The sequence below is a fragment of the Xiphias gladius genome, chromosome 3, assembly GCF_016859285.1.
Source record: "Xiphias gladius isolate SHS-SW01 ecotype Sanya breed wild chromosome 3, ASM1685928v1, whole genome shotgun sequence".
Lineage (NCBI taxonomy): Eukaryota > Metazoa > Chordata > Actinopteri > Istiophoriformes > Xiphiidae > Xiphias > Xiphias gladius.
Window position 1 is genome coordinate 7,762,865 of NC_053402.1, and position 22,734 is coordinate 7,785,598.

The window sequence follows — 22,734 nt, forward strand, 5'->3', positions numbered from 1 at the left end:
AATGATTAAAATGCAGCAATAACACAATAAATGCCAAGTAGATATTTAACCGAATTAAGTGATTTACAATATGAGGATTAGATAAACATGTTAAAATTTAATAGTTTAATTTAATAGTGTTTAAAACTTATGAAGGTCAGATAAATGACAAAAATAAAAATTTAATAAATGACACATTTATTAGTGTTTAATTGACAGATAAAATTCAGCATAAAGGAATAAGAAACTGCAAAAGAGATATTAATATACAGACATTTGATTAATTCAAGCAAACTAAAACCCAAACCCAAAAAATCCTCTCTGCACCACCACTGTGTGCAAATACTCCTTCAAACAGGTGTCAACTGATGCACATTGGGGGGGATGCAATTACACGGCCTGTTGGTGCTTCACCCTAGTTTAATTAGGAATAAATGGTTTGCATTCACAAGTTTCAACGGCAGGCAAAACACTGATGGGCTCTTAATATGTCGGTGTGGCCCTGTAACCCCACACTCGTGTAATTACTCAAACAGTAGAGTTCTGGTTTCACCTTGGCTTTGCATACATGAATACAATAGAAGCCAAGAGTAGAGCAAATGGTCACTCAGGTAACCCCAGCTTGTCATCTATAACCTTATTATGTGAGGTTAAAATGTTGCACATACATAGACTTGTTATGTAAGAAATCTATCTGGACCCCTTTTTCAAACATTACACTGCTCCTTTTGATAACCAAAGCCTCTTATATATAGATATTGAATTATGAAGGGGACTGTGAAATATGGGTCGTATAATAACTGGAATTACTAAGACTGTAATTTAACTGATGTAGTACAGGATCAAATTGGTCATATACAAAGGAAACTTTAACTATGAGAATCAGTCAGATATTGTATTACTGTACACTATTCAACCCAGTTCTGGTTTTGTATATGGACATCAATACTCAATGCAAAACTGTGTAGGAAACACACACACGGTACTTGCAAGGATACTGCAAAAATACTTTACTGTTTATAGTAGGAGTTGCTAATGTTAATAACTATAGGAACTGCAATCAAGAAATTGCTACAAAATGTTTTGGTAACAAATCTGTCTTAAAAAATACATTCGCCATACTGCCTCCTCTGCTCAGCAATTAATAAGGACAGTTTAGGGGCCTACATGCTATAAACCTAGATAGAAATAAAATAAATCCCATCACTGAGAATGTTAATAATGATGAGGCTCTCATTTTTTAATGAACTTGAGTGTTAGGAATAAACAGGATTTAAAAGATGTAATTGCTTTGTAAGCGATTCCAGTATCCAAAATATCACGAATTCATTGGTGATTTATCACTGACATCTTTGAGCCCTCTATAACTTGCATTTTCTTTTCTGTATTCTACAGTCAAGTGCGTATCCATCAACATTACTCCTTACTTTAGACTATACTTTAGATACAGAAGAAGAGAGAAGAGTGTCTCGAAGTGATGGTGCCTGAGGCTCAGTTGTTTTTCTTGTTAGGAGAGTCTGGATAAGGTGCATATGGTGGAGGCCGCTCCTGTGTGGGGATAAAGAAAAAAAAATTGCATAAGCGCCAATACAGAAGACTTCTTGTCACTGCCACACAACTGTATCTCAGGATAAGACATGCAAACAGCTTACCATGGGCATGTAGACATTGTGTGGATTGCTGGGATTGTAATACGCACTGCCTGCTGCTTCAGCCGCCTTGGAGTTACCTGTGCATAAAATGAGCCATGACAAAGACAGAGAGATAAAAACAGACAGTGATGACTGCTGAACATATTTAGGAAGAGATGCTACAACCCCTAACACTGTAACGAGAACTGATGCGAGGAGCACAGTATTAGTCATGTGAAGCACAAGTGACAGCTCCAGAAATCCTCAAGACAAAATCTAATGGCACACACCAAGGATGCACGGAGGCAAACATACTAATCATGCTCTTCCTTCAAATAAATTAAATGCCAAAATGACATTTCAGCAGTATACCAAGTTCAACCCATGTGTAGAGTGAGACTGTTTTCACCAAAATCCAAAAGGTGCCAGAAAAGAGTATAGGGAAGGAGAAGAAGCGGGGAGATTGTTTATCCTTTCTAATTTTGATGTGTAGCAAATGAGACATCAGCACCCCTTTTTTGGTGGTGTGCTTTGAAGTGATTCACTTTGAGGCAGACAGATCAGATCTGATGGGTGCAGTGACACAGACAAACAGGGAGGAAGAATAGAGAGAGAGAGAGAAAGAAACAGACCTGGAGGTGGTGGTGGGGCTGTCCAGTTCTGGGGGGGTGAAGTCCAATTTTGGGGTGGCCCAGGGTAAGGGGGAGGTGGGGTCACGTAGTCAAAACCAGATGGATACATTCCTGGAACACAGGAGAAAGGCAGAAAATAAAGGAAGGTGGGGTTCCAAGGTCAACGGAGGTGGCAGTCTATTGGCAACTAGTTACACAGCAAAGACCAAAAAAAAGACAGAGAAGGAAAAAAAAGGTGACAGAAAGAGAGAGAAACTGCAGTATTATTTGTGCCTCAAGTGTTTTTATGTGCAATGAGGACGTTTGGCAAAACCTGCATATATACAAAAACAAGTATGAGTGAACTGCATACACATGCAGGGAAACATAACTTAGAACAAAGAACCTCTTAAACAAGAACCTATGAAAGTCTGTATAAACCTTAGAGTATATATTGTTTTTTCTACATTTTTACTGAGTGTGAAACGGAAGCAAAGATAAAACACAGTGAAAGAAATCTACAGCAAAAAAAAAAAGTCAAACTTGAGTTAAGATTATTTTAGCAAATCATATCTACCAACCTAGAAGCCCTGCACTTTATTTGTCATGGGTACCTTCAGTAGAATTTAGCATACACATGTAATATTACAAACTACTGAATTCTGTACCTGCAGCAGCTGTTGGATAGGTGTATCCCATGTTGCCAGCAGCAGGGGGAGGACCCTGGTAGAATCCATTCTGCTGGGGGGCGGGTGGGTAAGGATAACCATGAGGAACAGAGGGAGCTGGGCTGTAGCCATTCATAATTCCAGGTGAAGGATAGCCATAAGAGGCAGCGCCATTCTGGGCAGGAGCAGCACGAGAAGCTGGAACACAGTGGGAGAAAATGGTCTCTCACAACAAATAAACTGAAAGTCCCAATGATTATGGGTGTGTTCATTCACTCAGAGTTTTCCCTCTACTGCCCATCTTATATACAGAGTGCTTTAAAAGGCACATTTTGGGGCAGACCTTCAGTACATTTTACTGCTTACACTTCCTTATTATTAGGACTTTAAGGTGGTATTCTTCAATGTAGCATTTTTACAATGTGGCATTGTCACTTTTATGAAGATTTTTTTTTCATCCCCTTATAAAGGAGCATTCAATTGAATATTTAGCATTGTAAAATGCTAGATGCAGTGATTAAGCATACTAGCATTCACACCATTTGTGGCCAGTTTGAAGAGATGTTGTCCCAATTCTATGGCTCCTCCACTGGTGAATGACATCTTGAAATGGGCCTGGCCTTCCCAGCCACCTGATGAGAGAGTCAAGTACATTTAAAACAAATACAGAAAGCTACACGTGTTTTATTGTGGATATCAACAGAAGCAGCAATTAAAATATACTCCTTTTATTTTGAATAAGATAATGCACCTAATTTCATTATATTGTACAATATGAGTATCACTATCAAATAAATCAAATCTATTTTAGTGATTAAGAGTAAAAACAAAAGGTTACCTACCACCAGGCTCAGCTGAAACTGTCCCTTTGATGTAGTTTGCTGCAAAGACTGGCTGCTCAATGCTGCAGCCCTTCATCAGATAATAGGGGAACATGGCTGAACCCAGACAATCCTTGGTATTACTGGACACAAACAGCAACTAAGCCAGTGAATGAGAGAAGAGTCAGAGAATTTGTGGGGAGAGATACAAGAGCATCTATGAAAATATGAAAACTGTCAACTTTCTAAACAAGAAGACAGCCCCAGTTATAAAGTGTTAGATGTATTTTATGCAATTTTGGCTGTACCCTGTAAGGTGTGAGGTAAACTGTGCCCTTCTTGGTCCCCTTCAGCAGGTCTGTCTTGCAGGTGACATCGCTGAATGACAGCTCCACGTTCTTACATTCCCTTAAAATACTGGGTAAAGAGAGAGCAGGTGAATATAATATAACCTGTTCCAGCGACCGTAATAGATCCGCGCATACAACTGAAGGAACATTACAGAATATTATGTTTGAAACTAACGTTACTGTATTTCACAAACTGTAGCTAACCAACTTTACACAATGTCAACTTTGATGACATTTTTTGTTTTAACGAGATGTCAACATCCGAACGAGAACTACCGCTACTTCCTGTTTTGATAGTCGGCTAACGTTGCAAGTTAGCCATCTTGCGTAAGCCAGCTGTCAAGATGAGTCAGCCATTTATAAAATTATATTACATCAGTTTAAAACAGTAAACACAACATTTAAATTGCCCCTAAATTACGTACACAGCTAACACAAATGTCAACAGTTGAACAGCTGGGTTAGCTATGCTAATGTTAACCAGGCCAGCTAGCGGGAGGCTAGCGGTTTGATAGCATTGTGTTGACTACGCACTGCAAAGTAGAAGGTAAACAAGCCAAAAATGAGAGGGGACAGCCAGCTAGTTAATATAATTAAGCACACAGACCCAGTATGAAACACACCTTTCTCCGTTGTTTATCAAAATGCCGCCGTTCTGCGAATGATTCTGATTCAGAGCCATGTTTTGTGGTCGTCTACTGTTCTCCTGCTGCCTGAGCTACAGTCTGACCGTCAGCCCAACGGGGATGCCCCCAGAAACGTCACAAGCGTCACGTCACAACACCGTCTGACAACTCGTGATTTACCGCGGGACAATCAACAACATTAACATACAAGTGCTGTGACCTGCTGAAACCTGCCCATTTAGATCATTATTTGAAATTGGTGTAAGTAGCTAACGGGATTAGCTAACAGGAAAGTTTTGACCTCAGCATGTGAGTTCAATGTTCTCTATGTCCTGTGGCATCAGTTGTGCAGAAATGAATTATGTCCTACAAGGACATGCGTCTGGGTTAAGACAACTAATCTTAATTTGACTGAGCATCTCATTCCCCATTCAAATGAATTGATATGAGTTATAAAGCAGGTGAAAGCTTTTCCACATGGAATTTAACCCCTCTCTGTGGTTAGCTGAGGGTAGTTTATTATAGCATCCGTTCCAATCTCAATTACTTGATGGCCTTTTAAAATTAATCACAGATGTATCGGGGCGGCCTAAATGCACACTCATTTGAAACTCTAACAGGATGAAGCAGTGAATAAAGGTTTTAAGATTACTTATGTAATCACTGGGTGGGTACAAGCCTTGCCAAAGGGAGAGGGAGAAGGGGTGAGGTTGGCAAGTCCGGCAAGGCCGGCAAGGCCTTTGAGTTACGCAATGGTTTCTTTTAAATGCCTCCCTGGGGATAGATTGGGCCACTCATCCGCTCAACGTGATAGGCATTATATTAAACGTTGACTTTTTTTTTTTTTTTTTTACTAATTATCTATTTCAACCTCTCAAGACATTATTGGCGTTAAGCGCCCGCCTTGAGTAGTGACGCCGTAGCGGTGCTCTGCCTGAGGACTCGGCAAGCTTCAAACTAATCAACACTGATTAGCGGGTGTCATGTGACCCCTTTCCCCGTGTCAAAGAATGACTGGATATTTCTGGAGCCCAAAACAGATCAGCGAAAAGATCCACACTATAAGGAGATGAATTATCACTGTGCAAAACGTTGCTTGATTTCTTTGGTTTTTGCCCTCGTGGCTCAGCGCTGCTGGTGTTTCTCAACCGTCAAGATGAGAACACCTGAGCAGAGACCACAGCTCGCCCTGCCGAGAGTCATCTGCTCTCCCCGAAGAATAAAGGCTGTGTTTGGGCCGCTAGTCAAAAATAATCTTCTTGTTAGAGGTAAGATCGCTGAGAAGGATGGCATAACATGTTTGCAAAATCGTTTCATTTCAAAATGGGCTCTCAATGTTTGAGTTGAATCCATCAAAACTCTACGTGCTTTGTTGTTTTCTCAGATATATCAGGGGCCACAATCTCAGTGCCTCAATCTCAGGGGCCCTGTGGAGTGAGAATGGGCAGAGAGAAAAACCAGAGCCTCTCCTTCTTCAGCAGATATGACAGCTGCTATGCTCAGATTGAGGTAAAATAAAGATTTGTGTGGGAATTAAATATCACAGGCATGATTCCCAGGGGAAACAAAACATAACAAAAACATAATTAGGAAGGTGCAATCAGGTAAACACTTTAAGTAGTGAGTGATTATATTTTAATAGTTTTCACTTCTTATTGTTAATTACCAAAAGATATGTGTAAAATTTTATATACTAAAAAACATTTGTAAATAGACATATGCATTGACACATGGGATCATAAAATATTAATATTTGCATTGTATGAAATAGTGGAAACGTTACAGAAATGTAAACAAAAATGACTCAAACTATTCCATTGATAAGTCTGCAAAATGGAATACAGATGTACACTGTGTTTGTGTGTAAATGTAAATCCAAAAATAGTGTACATGACTTCTTAACATCCACGTTGTGATGACCTTTGATCTTCAGGGCAGCAAAGTGGTCATACCTCTGCAGGTCCAGCTGAGAGGAGAGGATCAGTGGTTCAGGGTAAATATCAGCTGTCCTCTGATAAAGAGATACAGTGAGAGGACTCCACTTATCCCAACACGTGAGTGAAGACAGCTGATTGACCATTACCAAGCTCAGTGACACAGTTTTGTCTGCTGTATCCAAAGTTCCCCTTTTTCACCAGTTTCAAACATTTTTTGGCACATTTTTTTATTGAGTCTGGTTGAGAGTTCTGAATAATGTCTTTACACACAACTGATATTGGCTGTCACTTAAAATACAGAAAGGGGTTTGCACGACACATTTTACTGTGCCAGTTTAGGAAACTAAAAACATGGCTCTTCTCCAGCGTTACCTGGAAAGTGTGACACAGAAAGCGCTCTGCGAGTGGACTGTGGCCATCAAACCATTTCTAGTGATGCCTGCTACAAACTAGGTTGCTGCTATGATGCTCATGATTTCATCTGCTACTATAGACTTAATGGTAAGATTGCCATTTGTCTTCTCCATAAAGGTACTGAATGCATGGAAGCGATTTGGGATGACGTTGTTTACAGGCAAAAACATCCTCCCCAACCTCTCCTACACACTAGAACATGTATGTTCTAATTAACATACTTATTAGAACATACAACTTGCTTGTGTTAAATGTCAAAGAATCCTGCATTTTCCCATCTATTAACCCACCTTCCAGCCTGCTCTCTGGACGGACATTTTGTCTTCTCAGTAACGGCTACAGACACAGACCTGCCTATCACTCCCGGCAGCCTCATAGTCAAGGATCAGCCACAGTGTTTCCCTGTGGTCACCACTCCAGACACGGCTGTTTTCAAAATTGGAGTCATGGACTGTGGTGCAAAGATGAAGGTAATGCTGCTTGTCAAGAGTTTGATTCCAAAATTAGATACATGTATTTGAATCAAATATCACCTACTTTTACAAAGGTAATTCTGGCATGAAATCCAGTCACATGAGGGGTCACTATAAAAGTTATGCAGAGTCACTGTGCAACATTTATTTTGTTGTACAAGAAGCCAAAGTTTCAAAACTGTCTTACAAACTTAAACAAATTTTGAAAAAATATCTTAATTCATATTTATTGTTTTATAGTTTCTCTGTTCCTCCATGAATTATGTCACACTTCATTAAAACTTTTTTCTTTTTTTCTTGCATTTGGCTTGAATATCAGTAACTAGTTGCTTGAATCTCTATCCTTTCTTATGTGCCTGGCTTGTAGGTAGATGGAGATGTTTTGATCTATGAGGTGGAAGTGGAGGAGCTGAATACTGAAAGTAAATCCAAACATTCGGCATTTAGGTCAGTTTTGGCATCTTCTGCATACTGACGTAGAGCTTATAGCTCTGGCAGTGCTTACTGGTTAGAAAATTATTTCTCACAGTGTATTTACACTACAGAGATGGCAAAAGTATTGATAAGTGTGGGGTTTTAGTCTCCAGGTCTTGTGTGAATATTCAGCAAAAGATCTAAAGCGTGCAGCAGACTTGCGTAGCTTGTATGCAGTGATAAACCCACCGCCTGTGGTTGCACTGGGAACCATCAGAGTGCAAATGAGAATAGCTACAGGTAATAAAATGGAGAGCAGTATGGGTTTGTTTTTCAGTATTTTCAGGTCCTTAGAACAAAAACTCAGTGACTGTATATGGAATTATTGTTTGTTCTAGATGCATCTTTCACATCCTTTTTTCCTGAAGACCAGCTTCCACTGAACTTGCCCCTGCGTGAAGCTGCATATGTGGAAGTTTCCATCGCCCAGCCGTACCCAGACCATACACTTTCCCTACGTGTACGGGATTGCTTTGCCTACCCTGCATCTAGACACTCTGTGTGGACACTTCTCTATGACGGGTAAGGTGGAGGCAATTATACTTGTAACCTAGCTAAAGTTATTTGCATTGCTTACTGCACAATTTTATTTACTCCTCCCGGATAGATGCCCAAACCCTTTGGATAACACAAGAAGCTCTGTCCCTGTGGACAACCAGGGGAAGACTAGCTCCCACTCCCAAGTGAGGAGGTTTGATGTCAAGACCTTTGCCTTCTTGGACCCTCATACAGGCCATCCAAGTGTAGAGGAAGTAAGGTTTCAGTAACACAGAACCATCAATTTCTTCAGACATGGCTACATGTAACTTTGGCAACTTGTTAATTGTGTAATCTGTCACTTAGATGTACTTCTACTGTTGGGTGGAAATCTGCACAGATGATGTTGACTGTGCACAGAGTTGTGCCATCATTTGTGAGTATATATCATGTTGCACCTTGTGCACTATATGTACTTTGTTTGTGTAGTTGATATTTCCCCTCACCTCTCACAGCTTCTGAGGGTGAGAGACAGCGAAGAGAGACCATGACTGAATCCAGCCAGGTCCACTTGGTGTCCTTAGGTCCACTGCTACTGGGACAGAACAACACTGAACTGGAAGACAATCCATGTGTGAAACAGAACATAAGTAAGCCCTACTCAGCACAAAACTATGGTAACAATTTCGAATGACCAATGACAGTACTTGAATATAAAATGTTTGTGTCCTCTTCCTCAGTGTTCCAGGTGACAGTGTATACCCTTTCTGGTGTTGGTGCTGCCCTGCTGCTGATCCTGCTGTTCACTGTGTGGTCAAGCATCACAAAGTGTCAGAAGACGGAAATGCGGCAAGCTTGTGATCCACAAGTTGACGGTGAACAATGCCAATAAATCAGTTAACCTCCTAATGTGCATTTGAATTTATTTTTGTACAATTAATTTACTTAAGGATTGGATACTAAGACACTGGGGGAGATCATTTGAGGTAACAGTAACATTGTTTTTGATCATAAAATAAAGGTCAAATCAATAGTTCAGAGTAGTTCCAAAGTTAGTTTAATGATTTGTAAGAAAATTTTGTACTTAAAAAAATTATTTTTGATCACTTCCTACATGTCACCTTTAATCAGACTCTTGCTGCGAATCCACTTTCTTCCATCATCATCAGTGATTTCCCTCATCTCCTCTGAGGTGCAGGTACTTCAGTAATCGTGAAAATAAGATAATCAGAATAATAGTTTATTAACACACACATGTTCCTTTTTATATAAAAGGTTTTTTAATGTAGCGAAAACACAAAAGCAGTGAAATGAGCAAATATAAATCTCGGTAGTTGACTCAGTAAGGTCTGAACTTTCTCTGTGCCCTCAGCAGAGCTATTCTTTGTTTATCCTCCTCGAACTTTTTCCTTAGTTCAGCAATATCTGGAAAAAAAGATAACATAGTTAAACATAACAAAGAAATACAGTCTGTATTTACAAAGCTTTCTTATTCATCTCCTTCACCAAATAAATTCTAGCCTCCAGATGGAGTAAAGAATAAACTAAAAGAATAATGTCAAGTTATCCTAAATATGTTTACATTGGCTCAGTAATACCATTTAAATATAAACAACTTACGTTCTTTCTGTGTGTTTCTGTGCTGCCAGGTGTAGAAGTTCATGAGCTCCTTCCTCTTCTTCTTCCTCATCTCTTTCTGCAGAGTCCTCTGGTTGGCTGCCTCACTGTGGGGACGGGCCTTGGCACCCTTGTGCCCTCTTGTGACTTTCACCCAGCCCTCTTCATCCTCTTGCTGCTGCTCAGCCACCCTCCTCTGCTCCTCCACTTCCTGTGACAAAGAAAAACCCAGCTTGAAGTCACGTGGACTAGACGGGTGGGGTGATGCTGGACGAAGAGCTGAAAATTCTCACCTTTTCTTTCCGCTTGTCGTAGTCTTCCATAAAGGAGTTGACTATTTGTTGCAGTTTTTCTGGCTGAATGAAAGACTCTGTGTACTGCTGAATCCATTCTGATGTAAGAAAATTCACATAACACGCATGTGTCCTAACACTTTTGTTTTTTTACATTGAATATGTTCATCAAGGAAGTGGCTGGAATTCTAATATGTGGTTCATATATAAAAGAGTTAAAGCAAAGCAACACAACACCACAATATGAAAAAAATGAGAAAAGAATATTTAATGTTGCATTAATAAAAAGTGAGTGCACCACTCACTCTGAACTCCTGTCCTCACTGGACGCTGCTCTGTGCAAACCAACAGGGGCACATTATGTGGGTGTGATTTAGCTGCAGTTAAACTGGAGGAGTTTTGGAACACAATGTAGCCGACTTTGAAACCCTGGGACAGATGGACAGAAACAGGTTAAAAAAAAAGAAAAGAAAAAAAGAAAAGACCTGAATTATGCTAAACATTCACTAGGATGAATGTGTGATCATAGTGTTACAGCAGGAAAAACTCAGCAGCAATGCAGGTCAACCTTTTTTTCAGCCGGTTTGAAAAACTTGGACAGCTTGGGTCCAGGCTCCTGAAAGGAGCCCGGGTGGTCTCTCAGCTCCACGGACTGAACACAGCCAAACTGCGAGAATAACACTCTGACAACAGCCTAAAACACAAATAGCAGGGCAGGAATGACACTCTGCAACAGTTACTCTGCGATGAAAAAATTACGTAGATAATTATCAAGTCGTCTAGACCTGATAGTAATTGATTGAGTGACAGCTACATAAACGGTACCTCTGAGCAGTATGGGGGGATGTTGAGGACAAATAAAGTCCGGTCCAGCGGTCTCTGTGAACTCTTCTCTGCTCGTACTCTGTGCTCTTTCACATACAGTTTATGCTGTGCAGCACTGCCGGAACTAAACTGTAAGGACAGCACTGCGAAGAAAGACAGGAGTAAAACCCTGACCCCAACACATCACTCAGTACAGCATCTGTGATCACCAAGCGATCCCTGCCCTCCAGGCTAAAGAGGGCGAAAGATTAAACACCACCCAAACAGTGTGAAATGACAAGAAAAGGTTCTGTTCTAGGACAAATCCGTATGCTACCGAAAAGCTGAAATAAATATTCTTAATTTAGTCACACAATACCTGTAAATCCTCCCGGAATAATGCAAGGTTGGACACTGGCATGTTTCTTCTTGCCCGGCGCCATTTTGGTGGGACCTTTCACACCGGAAGTACAAATAGAACGTAAAACTACGGGATTTAATGTTTTTTTATTTATATATTACTCTTGTGGTTATATTCAACCTCTCTCAATTTATATATATATATATACATATATATACATATGTATATATATATATGTATATATATATATATATATATATATATATACATATGTATATATATATATGTATATATATATATATATATATATATACATACATACATATATATACATATACTTGCCACACTTCCTTTTTTTAATCAGTGATATGCTCCAAATACAGCCCATTTCAAACACAGGGTTTTGTCATAAAATTTTCATTTTACTTTTTTAGTTTATCCTACATAAATTTCAAACTAAATTTTACTACTGTATATTACCATTTTTCCACACAACCATAAATATAGACTGTACCAAAAAAGTGTTCAAAAATTTTTTCATTTCTATTCATTTTCTATTAATTCTATGTCAGTATATGGGTAATGGATGTTAAGTGTTTAAACATCTTTTGTTTTCTAGGAAAAAAAAATCTAACCAAGTTTAATTTGAACACATGCCGGCATCATAATAATAAATATTACTTTTGACTTTTGGTTTTTAGTAAATATGTAAAATATGGAGTTCCATGTTCAAAAGAAAAGGGAAATCCTCTGCAGCTGGTTAAAATTTAATAGTTAAGGTAAATTCATAAAAGCATTTTCTGAAAATTAGGAGGAACAGTAATAGCACTTGAGAAGATGATGTGTAATTTTGTCATTTAGTCTGAAGTTTTTAGAAAACCTAAATGCAGTGTGTGTGTGAGTGTGTATATATTGTGCAGATGTGTGCTCATCATATGGCAGACAGGAAAGACAAGTCTCAGACAACATCTAGAAAGCTAAATATTTAATGGTGACATTTCACAGACAGAACTGATTTCTCTAGTCTCTTCTTGACTGACATACCAAGAAAGCAACCGAAAGTAATTTACAGTCCTTGAACCTAAATCAAGTGTAATGTATACTAGAAAGAATTAAACATATACTGTTTCGAAAACAAATAATACGAGCCAAAATTAGAACACACGAGAATCTGGATTCCACAAGTACGGTAAAACCAAATAAAACATCAACATAATAGGACTGCTTGAGAACTGGTTTACTTATGGTGCTGTAGTTCCTGTCCATGCCTCATTTACTCAAAGAAGTTTATTTAAATTATTTTGGCTAGTAAGACCTCTTCTCAGGTTGACGTTAGGAAGAGTTGTGCCAAGGATTTGCCGAAAGCAACTTTGGCCTGTGTAATCACATAGATATGGTATCTACCGATTTTTGTTGTTTGGTCTAGATTCTGTTTTATTTCTATGGTCTGTACACCTCTGGAAAATCCAAAAAGGAGGTACAGACAACATAATTGAACACACCTATGTGGATGTACAGGCCCCTAAACATTGTGCATCTCTCAGTAATGACAATGATGCTCAGTTTCTGTCAATTAGTTTTTTAAGGTCATTTCATTTTTTTTGCGCCTTCTCCTTTTTTGGGGATGTGGGGGGTTGATAAGAATTAAACTGGAGAATTAAAAAAAAAAAAAAACCTACACATCCAGTTTGATTTGGCATCCCCAACCACAATGGATAAAAACAACAATTCACATCAAATTTCTTTCCGCTGGTCCATCTCCAAAAAAAAAAAAAAAAAAGACATTTTGATACCACAAAACCAGAATGAGGATGTTGTGTATCCATGAATTCAAATGTGTAAAAATCTGTTTCATATGAGAATGGTGGCTGCCTGCTGTCAAGGTGAAAATCACAGTTCATATGTGAACACTGAAAATGCAGTAATATGTTTATGAACAGACAGAGTATTCATACTAGACATGAGCTATATCTTGATGCGAAAGGCGGTGGCCTGTGAGCTGGGGGGCTCAGTGGTGGAGGTGGACTGTGCAGTGGACTTGAACAGAGCTTTGAGGATGGTCTGGGGGTCCACCTCTGGAGTGGGCTGAGAAGAGGCCCGCTGACCAGAGGGTCGAGACAAGGAGGGCGGCAGACCCTCTTTTTTTGTACTGCTGCCTGTGCCTGGAGTGTCACTGAGCCTCCTGCAGGAGCCCAGAAAAGAACAGGTGTCACAATTCTTCAAGACCACAAAGGGATACAAACAGTACATAGGGTCCTACCTCTGTGTTCCATAATCCATCAATTCTGATTTTTTTTTTTTTTTTTTTTTTTTTTAAATGGTAGTTGTGATTCAAAAAGAATTAGATTTCTGAGACTCTAGTGGATACTGTAAGCCACAAATACAACAACAGCCACTGCCACTGACATTTCAGTGTGAAACTTGTGAAGGAATTTTTCCTTCTTTAAGTCTTAAGGTAGTATCAGGCTATGTTTCCACAGGTCACTTAGAAGTAAGCCCTAAAAGCAACTGTTCATTGTCTATCACAAGGATAGCTGTGAAGACACTAAATGAATCAAGTTGGCCAACTCCCCAATAGCAGTTGTTATTGCAACCAAGATCGTAAAGATATGATGGACTGAGCCTCTGGTCAAGGGAGTAAACAGTCATAATAGTGGTGCTATTCAGGGTCATGAGATACAGTCTTCCCTTGGGGAGCACATAGGTATTGTATGAAATATACAATGTGACTTAGGTGAACGTGATTTAATGGCTAGGATTTGGTACCCAATGGAATCTTCACACATGTATGGTGAGGTCCTCTGGTCCCATGAAGAATATCCTTATTTGGACACACAGTACGTTTTTATGGGTTGAAATATGCCCTGCAAGGAAGATAACCTTCAAAACTGGGTGGCACGGCACAGTGTTAACTGCTATTGCTCATCTCCATTCTCCTCGATCGAGCTTCAATAAATGCTTTTGCATAGGATGTATGGGTCTCCTGAAACTTCTTCCATCACAAGTTAACCTGCTCGCAAGATTTCCATCACAAAGTTGAACTTGACTACGTCAAATCTTATCAAAAACCATTGTGAGTTGTCAATTGGAAACACCGTACCCAATGCTTAGATGGAATAACCCAATCACAAAATGTGTTATGAGTAACTGCCTCTTCAAAGGCAACTCAACGTACCTCTAAATAGCTTGATAAACATCTAAACACTTTTTCAAATAAGATAATGAACAAATCATGCCTTGATAGTCACTGCTTGAGTATATGCAGTTGATTACATGCAAATTTAATAAAATCAATATCACTTATACTTAAAAGAAGAATGGTGAACATAACTTGAGTTCACTCAGTCTAAATACAAATTACAGCTCACTGAAAACATGAAAAATAAAGTACTTGCACGTAAACACAGTCAAGTACAGACTGATTTGAAATAAAGTAATGAAGCCCTGCAGGTTCACTTACAATAGAATGGGCTGATCAGATGTGATGACATTTCCCTGAATATGAAGGTTACACTTCATGGGTTGGCCTGCGGGTGGACAAGAAGAAAGGATAAGAAAAGAAACAATGACATACAGAAACTCCACAACTCTGGTTAGTGGCTGTCTCAGCAGTGCAAAGTACAACCAACCAGGCTATCCCTCACTTCAACAGAAACATTTTGTTTTAAAAAACATGTCAACCAAAAATGCCCTCCACCAGCAAACTTGTCATCAGAACTGTAGTTATGAATCTGTATGCAAAACAGAAGACAGTGCCCAAATCCCAGCGAGCCATTTGATGTGTGCGTCCTTGCTACTGGCACTCACCATCCAGGCAGCGATTGTTGTACTTCCTGTATGCGCTCACAGCGTCCTCTTTACGGACAAACACCACTTCAGCCACACCCACCTTCACCAGCCGTGCTCGCTTCAAGGCACCGCACACACAGAACAGTTCCTTAGGGCAAATAGATGGGAGAAACAAACACAAACACACACAAAACACACACAAAAAATGAGTCATAATGGAACAACAGCTTTCAGCATATCCTTCAATATCAAACATAACAAAAAGTTATAGGCAAACACTATTATTCACTCACAACTATGTCTTCCTCAGTGACGCGGGGGTGCAGGTTGTTCACTGTTATTTTTGTCCCCTCCAAAGGACTGAAAGCAGGCTAGAAATAAATATGACAACACCACATGATAAATAAATTTTTTAGGTCTGGCATTTTTCATTGCATGTGCTTGAAGTGTGGTGGTATGGTTAACATGCCAAATCTCTTAGCCAGATGTCAGTCTACCTATACTGAAAGCTATATGTAATTAGTGGGATGAACATCCAATAGTGACAGGAGATCAATATCTGGATTAGCCATTCTACTGTAAAGGATTAAAGGGGGAAAGAAGCATAATGGGAGTAAAAGTACGAGTGTAGGGGAAAGTATTAAGTTTGTAGTATGGAAAAATATCAATATAATACAGATTATTAAAGCCTTATTTTAAAACATGTTGGATTTTATAAGTTACTTAAGAGCTTGTCTACAAAGTGTTTTCAATAGCTTATGTCATTGTTCACAAAATTAAATCTGGGTACTGCTCAGTGCAAGACAAATTTTTGGTTAGCAAAGGGAGTTTATGATAAATAATCCAAAGTATTCAACATTCAACAATCCTTGAGGACAAAAAGCTCTCAGTGTATGCATTTCTGATTTATCGGCTTTCTAAAATATCAGTTAAGCTTAACTTGGTTGGTTTCTCTAAATAGGCTAAATTAAAAATGTTACTGACCTCTGGTATCCAGCATAAATGCAAATTACACTGAATAATAAAAGGTGGAGACAAGCTAAAAAGGAAGGAAAAGAATCCATTCTGAGTGTGCAATCAGGAAATGTATACCTGAGGGGGAGTAGGAGCTGTTGTGCTGGTTTCTGCTGTGCTTTGCTGGAGGGTCCTGGACACCGGCTGTAAGGCTGCAGCTGAGGACCGAGTGGCAGCCATGCTTGTGTTGGGCCGGGTGGGAGCCACAGGGACAGGAGGGCGTGGGGCTGTGTAAGCATCATTTTTAACAACCTTGGTGATCGGGGCTGACATGGAGAATGTCGAGCCTACTGTACCAGACTGTACGAAATAGGGGAGTGGAAAGGAAGAGTTTAATTTAATGCAGGAATGTATTACTTGATATGTAATATTGTAAGTATGTGTTGAGCCCCACAGTAAATGAAAATCAGCTCAGCTGTCAAGCAGCCGCTCTTACCCGTGACTGTAGCATATTGTTCGCAGTAGTGATCTTTATTTGTTTACTGGAGGTGCCATCATGCTCATCTGAGACAGGCTAAGGGAGACAAATTAATATAATTAGTACCACGTTTTACAATTTTAATCATTATACAGAGAAAACATAGTGTTTGCTTTCAGAGGAATATTCTCATAAACACAACAGTTACTCTAAATCTTTCATATTTAAACATGCCATGAAAACAGTTCTACCTGTGTAGCTGCACGTATGCCACCTGACATCCCAATTGGACGTTGCTGTGAAAGGAAGCATCATACATTAGTGAGCATGACAATATGCTTATATAATTCAATAAACATATATATGTGGGCTGTGTCACTGATCTCCCACAAACAACGCAACTTATTTAAACCTAACCTGGATGGTCTTGGTTATTTTCAAGGGTGGGGCAGCAGCTGCTGGTGTCTGTGTTCCTCCAATGCTCCTCTTGAGGCTCAGCCTATCACGAGCATCCATCATTCTCTTAATATTGCTCAGCTGCGGCATTGCACTGCCCCTCACACTCAGTCCTTGTACATTAGGGGAAAACTGCCTTGTGTTCACACTGCCAGGACTGTTGTTGGTGTGTATCTGTATCTGTGGCACAAGTGTCTGGCTCTGTAGTTGGTGTGTTACAGCTGTTTTTTGCGTGGTCTGTGCAGGGACGCTGAAATGATTCTGCCCCTGTTTGCGTGAGTTGATCATCTGACGAGCATCCTGCACTCCTCCTGCTCCTCCCCTGCCACGGATTTTGAAGCGTGCATCTTTTTGTCCCAGCTTTTCTCTGGCATCTTTCACTTGAAAACCTAAGGGGAGACAGGGGATTTATGGCAAACTTAGTTTTAAACCCCCAAAAAAGCCAATCACAGATCTGTTGTTTTCCCTAAATTTAAGGCACAAGTGGACGTAGCATTTTTATTTGTCTATGCAATAACAGTGGCCCTTACCCGTTCCTCCTCCAAGCCGCTGTCTGATATCATTAACCCCAATCTTCTGCCGGGCATCAAAACCTTTGCCAGTGCCTCCTGCACCCCTTCCAAACATGGGCCTGACAGAAAGAAAAAAACAATTCAACACTGGTACTAAGACACCCATTAGGATTGTGTAGGCGATATTCCTTTTAGCATTTTAAGATCTAAAAGCTCATGAAATGGTAATATTTTGGCAGCAACGCATACAACATCAAAGTTCAATGTATTACTTTATTAACTATTTCTAGATTTTTTTCTCGCAGTACAGGGGGGGTGTATTCAGAGGTTGGCGTACTGGGCTCTGATATTTACAAGAAAATACAATTTCTCCTCTACATTCTAACACAGCAGAGGAGGGACAATATTAAGACGTTTTAAACGTGGATTTGGGCAAACTACCATCCTAATTGTAACCCAGTGTTTCCTGTGGGAAGCACATTTGTTCAATGAGTGGGAGCGATTTATTTATGTTGCTGCCAACATAAATATTGGCTTACTAGTTAGCTAAACCTGGCATGTTAAGCTACAAACATAAGCAAACGGGGTACAGCTTTTTTTAAATTTAGGCGTTACGCGACTACTAAAAATTTGGTTAAAATTGGGTTTTTGTTGAGTAAGTAACCCACATTTTCCAGATTTAAAACTGAATGGCTTTAGACTTAAAGGCCTTCAGATAATGTCACCTACTTAGCCTAGCCTTTACGACGTAGCTAGGCGGACGCTGCTGACTGTACTGCGCTAACGTTAGCTTACGGTATCCAACTAGCTACCAAGAGGTCTAAATCTACGTTATGCTTTTAGAAATGTTACTACAAGTTGTCATCTCCTTGATTTGCTAACATCCATCAGTGCAGTAGTAGTTTTAATACCGTTTGATTGGAGGCTTGAGGTTAATACCGCGTTGTCGTATCACTTCATCCAAAGAAACGTCTGCCATTTTCTCACACTGCCTAACAGCGCGTGCGTGCATGAAAAAGCTTTCTTTAGGACTACGGAAGCCAAATAGGGCCAGAATGCAAAATGGCTGTCGGGAACTGACGATATATTGAAAAGTTTTAATTACATTGTTTGTTCACCATATATTCACAGTTAATAATTGATGTTGATGTTGTGTTGAAACACGGATTACACTGACAAAACTTTAACCGCTGTCTAGTTACAAATAATACTCTGCTATCGATTACTCTTGTCAAAATGAGAATAACATACCTGCCTAGGTACCCAGGCGCCTTTGCGCCGAATTGTCACAACAAATAATATTTTTTTCAGTACCACAAATGTGGTTTACGGCCAATAAAACACAACGTAACGTTTTAATTACACAGCCCCTTCTTTAATACACATATAACTGCTGGTATACGATAAAATGAACTGCTTTCAGTGAGCCATAGTAAGAACCCTAACAGAGAATTCCTGGGCACTGCAACTATATGGTCTTCGAACCGAGATACGGCATGCCTTAAACTGATGAGTAAGGAAAATAACGACACGAGGTGACGCTCGTGTCCTCGTTCATTACGCGAGAAGAATTTTTGAAAGGGCATAGGTCTGCCAGCTGAAGTGACTCGCCTACTTTGCGAGATGCTTCGCAGGACCAGGATCTTCCCCGACCCCTCTCTAAGTGAAAGCCAAAGATAAAGTCGTTGGTGTCAAATATTCATGTGATACTACAATATATATCCACCTCATTTACACCGTTGGATAAGCAGAGAGGAAACAGAAATGTGGTGCGACAGTATCACAAATTACAACATCAGAAATACCAAATTTTGAATCAAAACCTATCTGATGCAGAGTACACTCGATTTTAAATGTAATTTACTGGATATTATACAGGTCTTTTCTTCTGTATTCCATTAGTCCAGGGGTCTGAAAGTGCTGCATGAGGAATAGATACCACTAAGTAAATTGCAAGGCTCATATTTCATATCTAGTTTAACTAAATTGAGTCTAATACTGATTTTCCTGAATATAATTGTACAGGTTTAAGTATTTAAGTCAGCCTAATGATATACTGCAAAAAAAGTACAGAAATTATTATTACGTTTCTTACTGAATGACTATTTGTGCTCTTTTGTCTGTTGATGAACAAACTATTATGAATATGTGATGTTGATTAAAAACAAGTTAAAATAATGTCAGACGGTTTCTGCTGCCAAAGAAGAGAGAAAAGGGGAGGAGACAATAAAATTAATGTCTGATGAGGCCAATCATGTTCATTTATAACCATGTGAAATATTTAGAAGTGTGTGGATATTTTTTGTAATAAAAATACATCAGAGGGTTTAGTTTTTATTTCCAATCACCGTCACAAAGTCTCCTCGTGTTATTTTGAGCTGCAGTGATAGAATAAGAGTGTGAAATCATCGACGATGTCAGGAAACCTGCTGTGAATGAAAGAATCTTTGTGCAATTTAAAATCAAGCTATAAAAGTTATTGTGTGGTTCTGTGTAGTTTGTATAAACGCTCCCTCCGTTTGTTAGAAGCTCTGTCTTAAAACCAGAGGGACACATGAAAAGCCTCAAACAGAGGAACGATACGACTGATCTATAAAAATATGTATTTCCCTTGATTATGTGTCACTTTATTTTAAAGTTGTCTGTTTATTCAGTCTTTGTACTCTATATAAAAGTGGACGTAGATTGTGTAGATCTGAAAAGTGATGCAAATGCGGAAGTGCCTCAACGTGCAATACCACGGAGGGCCGCTAGGGGCAGTCTCCAAAAAATCTCTGGCTTCAATAGGGTCTCATTCAAAAGGCGTCTACTTCTCTCATGAAATACTAAGTCAATACATTTTTTCCCACACGTCCTTGTGGTGTCATTAGCTAAATTCACTCATTCTGATCAGTTGTCTGGTGTTCTTTCTGAAAATAATCCAATCGTTAATTAGATACTAAACCTCAAAGTCTGGAGTGATTGAATGACAACCCGTTTGGACGAGGCCAGGAGGGCTATTCACCGGTGAACTCGAGTCGCATGCATTGTTTGATTCATAGACACTGATTCTTAAGTTTGATGCAGAGTTTAAAAACAAATTCACAGGCTGTAAGACTTATTTACTGCAACATCCACTGGAAGATTAAACACCCAGAATATGATCAAAGTAGTGAATGACACTACAGTTAAATATAATATTTAAATTACAGATAAGATGGAGAAAACAATTCCCTCAACTAAATGAGCCCTAATGTACATTGGAAAGCACGGAACAGGCAATCTTTCCAACAGGTTACTTTGAAATTAACCACTGTTGTTGTTAATGTATTACACCATGTCCTGAGTTACACTGATGCCTTTCATCCACTTTGGTGTGTCCTATATTCAGTATGAGGATCCCCTGTAAGTGCAGAACACTGTTTTAAGATGACCCATACACATGTATGAATCTCTAATTAGAAATGCTGTTCATTAACACAATGCTTGTATCACAAAATAGTCAGAAGTGTGTTCTTATGTACAAGACACAATGTATAGAAGAACATTTTGTCATGTAGGACTTTGTTCACTTAATACTGTAAGTTCACACATGATAGTCCTCAATTGAAGCAGACACTCCTGAACCTATCGTGACAAGATGGTATCTTCATGTGATTCATTGTGATCCACTATGTCTTAACCGAAGTGTTTGTCTTTTACTGTAATTAGAAAGTTATCCAAACTGTGTATTTGGTGCCATTCATCGGGTTGTGGAGAACGGAGACTGGATGGACAACATCCTTAGTTCTCAAATGGGTTGTGGTGATGATGCCAGAAAACCACATCCAGTTCAGCTTCCTCTGATCAAAGGACAGACCAACTTTTTAGAAGTTTATTATTCTCTGTCTTTAGTATTCACGGGTTCAATTTCTTGCCCTTGACTTCTTTTCTTATGTTTTTAGAAAGGCGATGGTAGTAACATTTTTTTAAAAAGAATTTTAAAATGATTAAACTGGAATTAAGTGACAGATGAACTCTAGCACAGTCATGCATTCATATGGTAACTTATTTCCCATTTTGACATCAAAAGGGTCTTCAATGGGAAACAGCTGAAACTGGCCAACCAGAAGTGCACATAGGCGCAAAATGTGACTCCTTTGATAGATGTTTACTACTGTTACCACTTTAGAAGTATTTATTAGACATACAAAAACTCTTTAGTGTGTACTGAAGATTTGACTGTTAGATATGGCAATATTGCATGTGCTTGTGTGGTTTTTCTTCTGATGGAGACTTCCAAAATGTCAGTGTAGTACAACTCATGTACATTAGTTTTATTCATAACTACAGTTATTGTAATTATTACCCTACGACAAACGCAAGGCAATAGCTTCATGAATACCTTTAGTGTACATGAAAAACTGCATTAATTTCAACAATTTTGAGAAACCACAATATAAAAATAATACTTCATATATAGCTTACAGTGCTTGGTTCAGCAGATTGTACACTCTATGAGCTAAGTCCAAAGCCTTGGTAAAGGTATAAAAGCTGCTTTTACAATTAAAGTGCGCACAGTGCAACAGTCTGTTGGTTGGCTGTAACGCATATCTTAAAAAGCTATTGCAGTAGTCCACAGGGATTAGAGGTAAGGTGCCAAAGGTCCAGGAGCCATTATCCATCATGAGTCCTTGATTGTGAAACATTTTATAGGTAGCAGGCTCACATCTTGGGCAAAGAAGCTGTTCTGAAGTCTATTCATGTTACAGTTCTTGGTTTACTTAAGTAACAATAAAAGGGACAAAAAGCAACCTGATAAAGTATTTGCATGTAAATTTGCCCAAGTAACAACCTCTCTTTAAATAAGCGATGCTCTTGGAACAGCACACTGACATTAATAATAATTGAGAATTATGAACTATGAGCTCTAATGTTTAAAACTATTTACAACAACTATGTCCATATTGGGGCAAAAGACCATGGGGTGGTAAAACTACGGTGTTAAGGGAATAAGAGGAAGAGCATAGCTGATACGACTGAACAGTGTT

The 22,734-nt window shown here is 39.2% G+C and overlaps 3 protein-coding genes and 1 non-coding gene across 10 annotated transcripts; 2 read left to right on the forward strand and 2 right to left on the reverse strand.

Annotated features, from left to right (window-relative positions):
* Positions 1–160: 160 nt before the first annotated feature.
* wbp2nl (WBP2 N-terminal like) lies at positions 161–5,047 on the reverse strand. The gene is made up of 8 exons (XM_040123001.1): positions 4,684–5,047; positions 4,019–4,127; positions 3,732–3,870; positions 3,429–3,521; positions 2,890–3,087; positions 2,243–2,353; positions 1,632–1,708; positions 161–1,527 (listed from the first exon to the last, which is right to left on the reverse strand). Exons 1-8 carry the CDS (start codon positions 4,740–4,742, stop codon positions 1,471–1,473), a joined length of 843 nt encoding a protein of 280 aa, XP_039978935.1. The 5' UTR covers positions 4,743–5,047; the 3' UTR covers positions 161–1,470.
* A 518-nt stretch (positions 5,048–5,565) lies between these two features.
* Positions 5,566–10,631, forward strand: LOC120787305 (zona pellucida sperm-binding protein 4-like). Of its 7 annotated transcripts, none has more exons than XM_040122945.1 (13): positions 5,566–5,954; positions 6,071–6,195; positions 6,620–6,740; positions 7,155–7,238; positions 7,335–7,507; positions 7,878–7,957; positions 8,091–8,224; positions 8,323–8,506; positions 8,592–8,736; positions 8,828–8,897; positions 8,977–9,111; positions 9,202–9,336; positions 10,164–10,631. In XM_040122945.1, exons 1-13 carry the CDS (start codon positions 5,756–5,758, stop codon positions 10,223–10,225), a joined length of 1,647 nt encoding a protein of 548 aa, XP_039978879.1. In that variant the 5' UTR covers positions 5,566–5,755; the 3' UTR covers positions 10,226–10,631. The 7 variants fall into 7 exon arrangements, with proteins under 7 accessions (XP_039978879.1, XP_039978882.1, XP_039978878.1 ...); XM_040122948.1 differs by having other exon boundaries at positions 7,368–7,507; XM_040122944.1 differs by lacking the exon at positions 7,155–7,238 and adding an exon at positions 6,990–7,124 and having other exon boundaries at positions 7,368–7,507; positions 10,164–10,630.
* Positions 10,632–12,504: 1,873 nt separating this feature from the next.
* poldip3 (polymerase (DNA-directed), delta interacting protein 3) lies at positions 12,505–18,740 on the reverse strand. Its single transcript, XM_040122989.1, has 10 exons — positions 18,637–18,740; positions 17,744–17,844; positions 17,175–17,602; positions 17,009–17,053; positions 16,776–16,853; positions 16,418–16,639; positions 15,619–15,696; positions 15,344–15,473; positions 14,997–15,063; positions 12,505–13,718 (listed from the first exon to the last, which is right to left on the reverse strand). The coding sequence occupies exons 1-10, from the start codon at positions 18,735–18,737 to the stop codon at positions 13,502–13,504; spliced, it is 1,467 nt and encodes a 488-aa protein (XP_039978923.1). The 5' UTR covers positions 18,738–18,740; the 3' UTR covers positions 12,505–13,501.
* Positions 18,741–19,221: 481 nt separating this feature from the next.
* Positions 19,222–19,375, forward strand: LOC120788518. Its single transcript, XR_005707257.1, has one exon. It is a non-coding gene; the product is annotated as a U12 minor spliceosomal RNA (small nuclear RNA).
* Positions 19,376–22,734: the final 3,359 nt, after the last annotated feature.

Bases quoted from the DNA above. Each gene is read 5' to 3' on its own strand.
- wbp2nl (XM_040123001.1), bottom strand. From the start codon at position 4,742: ATGGCTCTGAATCAGAATCATTCGCAGAACGGCGGCATTTTGATAAAC. The intron at 3,522-3,731 runs GTAGGTAACCTT...CTCTCTCATCAG, and splicing joins AGTTTCAGCTGAGCCTGGTG to GTGGCTGGGAAGGCCAGGCC. The intron at 3,088-3,428 runs GTGTGAATGCTA...ACTGTGTTCCAG, and splicing joins CTTCAAACTGGCCACAAATG to CTTCTCGTGCTGCTCCTGCC.
- LOC120787305 (XM_040122942.1), top strand. From the start codon at position 5,756: ATGAATTATCACTGTGCAAAACGTTGCTTGATTTCTTTGGTTTTTGCC. The intron at 5,955-6,070 runs GTAAGATCGCTG...TTGTTTTCTCAG, and splicing joins AAATAATCTTCTTGTTAGAG to ATATATCAGGGGCCACAATC. The intron at 8,507-8,591 runs GTAAGGTGGAGG...CCTCCCGGATAG, and splicing joins TGGACACTTCTCTATGACGG to ATGCCCAAACCCTTTGGATA.
- poldip3 (XM_040122989.1), bottom strand. From the start codon at position 18,737: ATGCACGCACGCGCTGTTAGGCAGTGTGAGAAAATGGCAGACGTTTCT. The intron at 17,054-17,174 runs GTTAGGTTTAAA...TTCCTTTCACAG, and splicing joins AAATAACCAAGACCATCCAG to CAACGTCCAATTGGGATGTC. The intron at 13,719-14,996 runs GTAAGTGAACCT...GGGCTCCTGCAG, and splicing joins TCTGATCAGCCCATTCTATT to GAGGCTCAGTGACACTCCAG.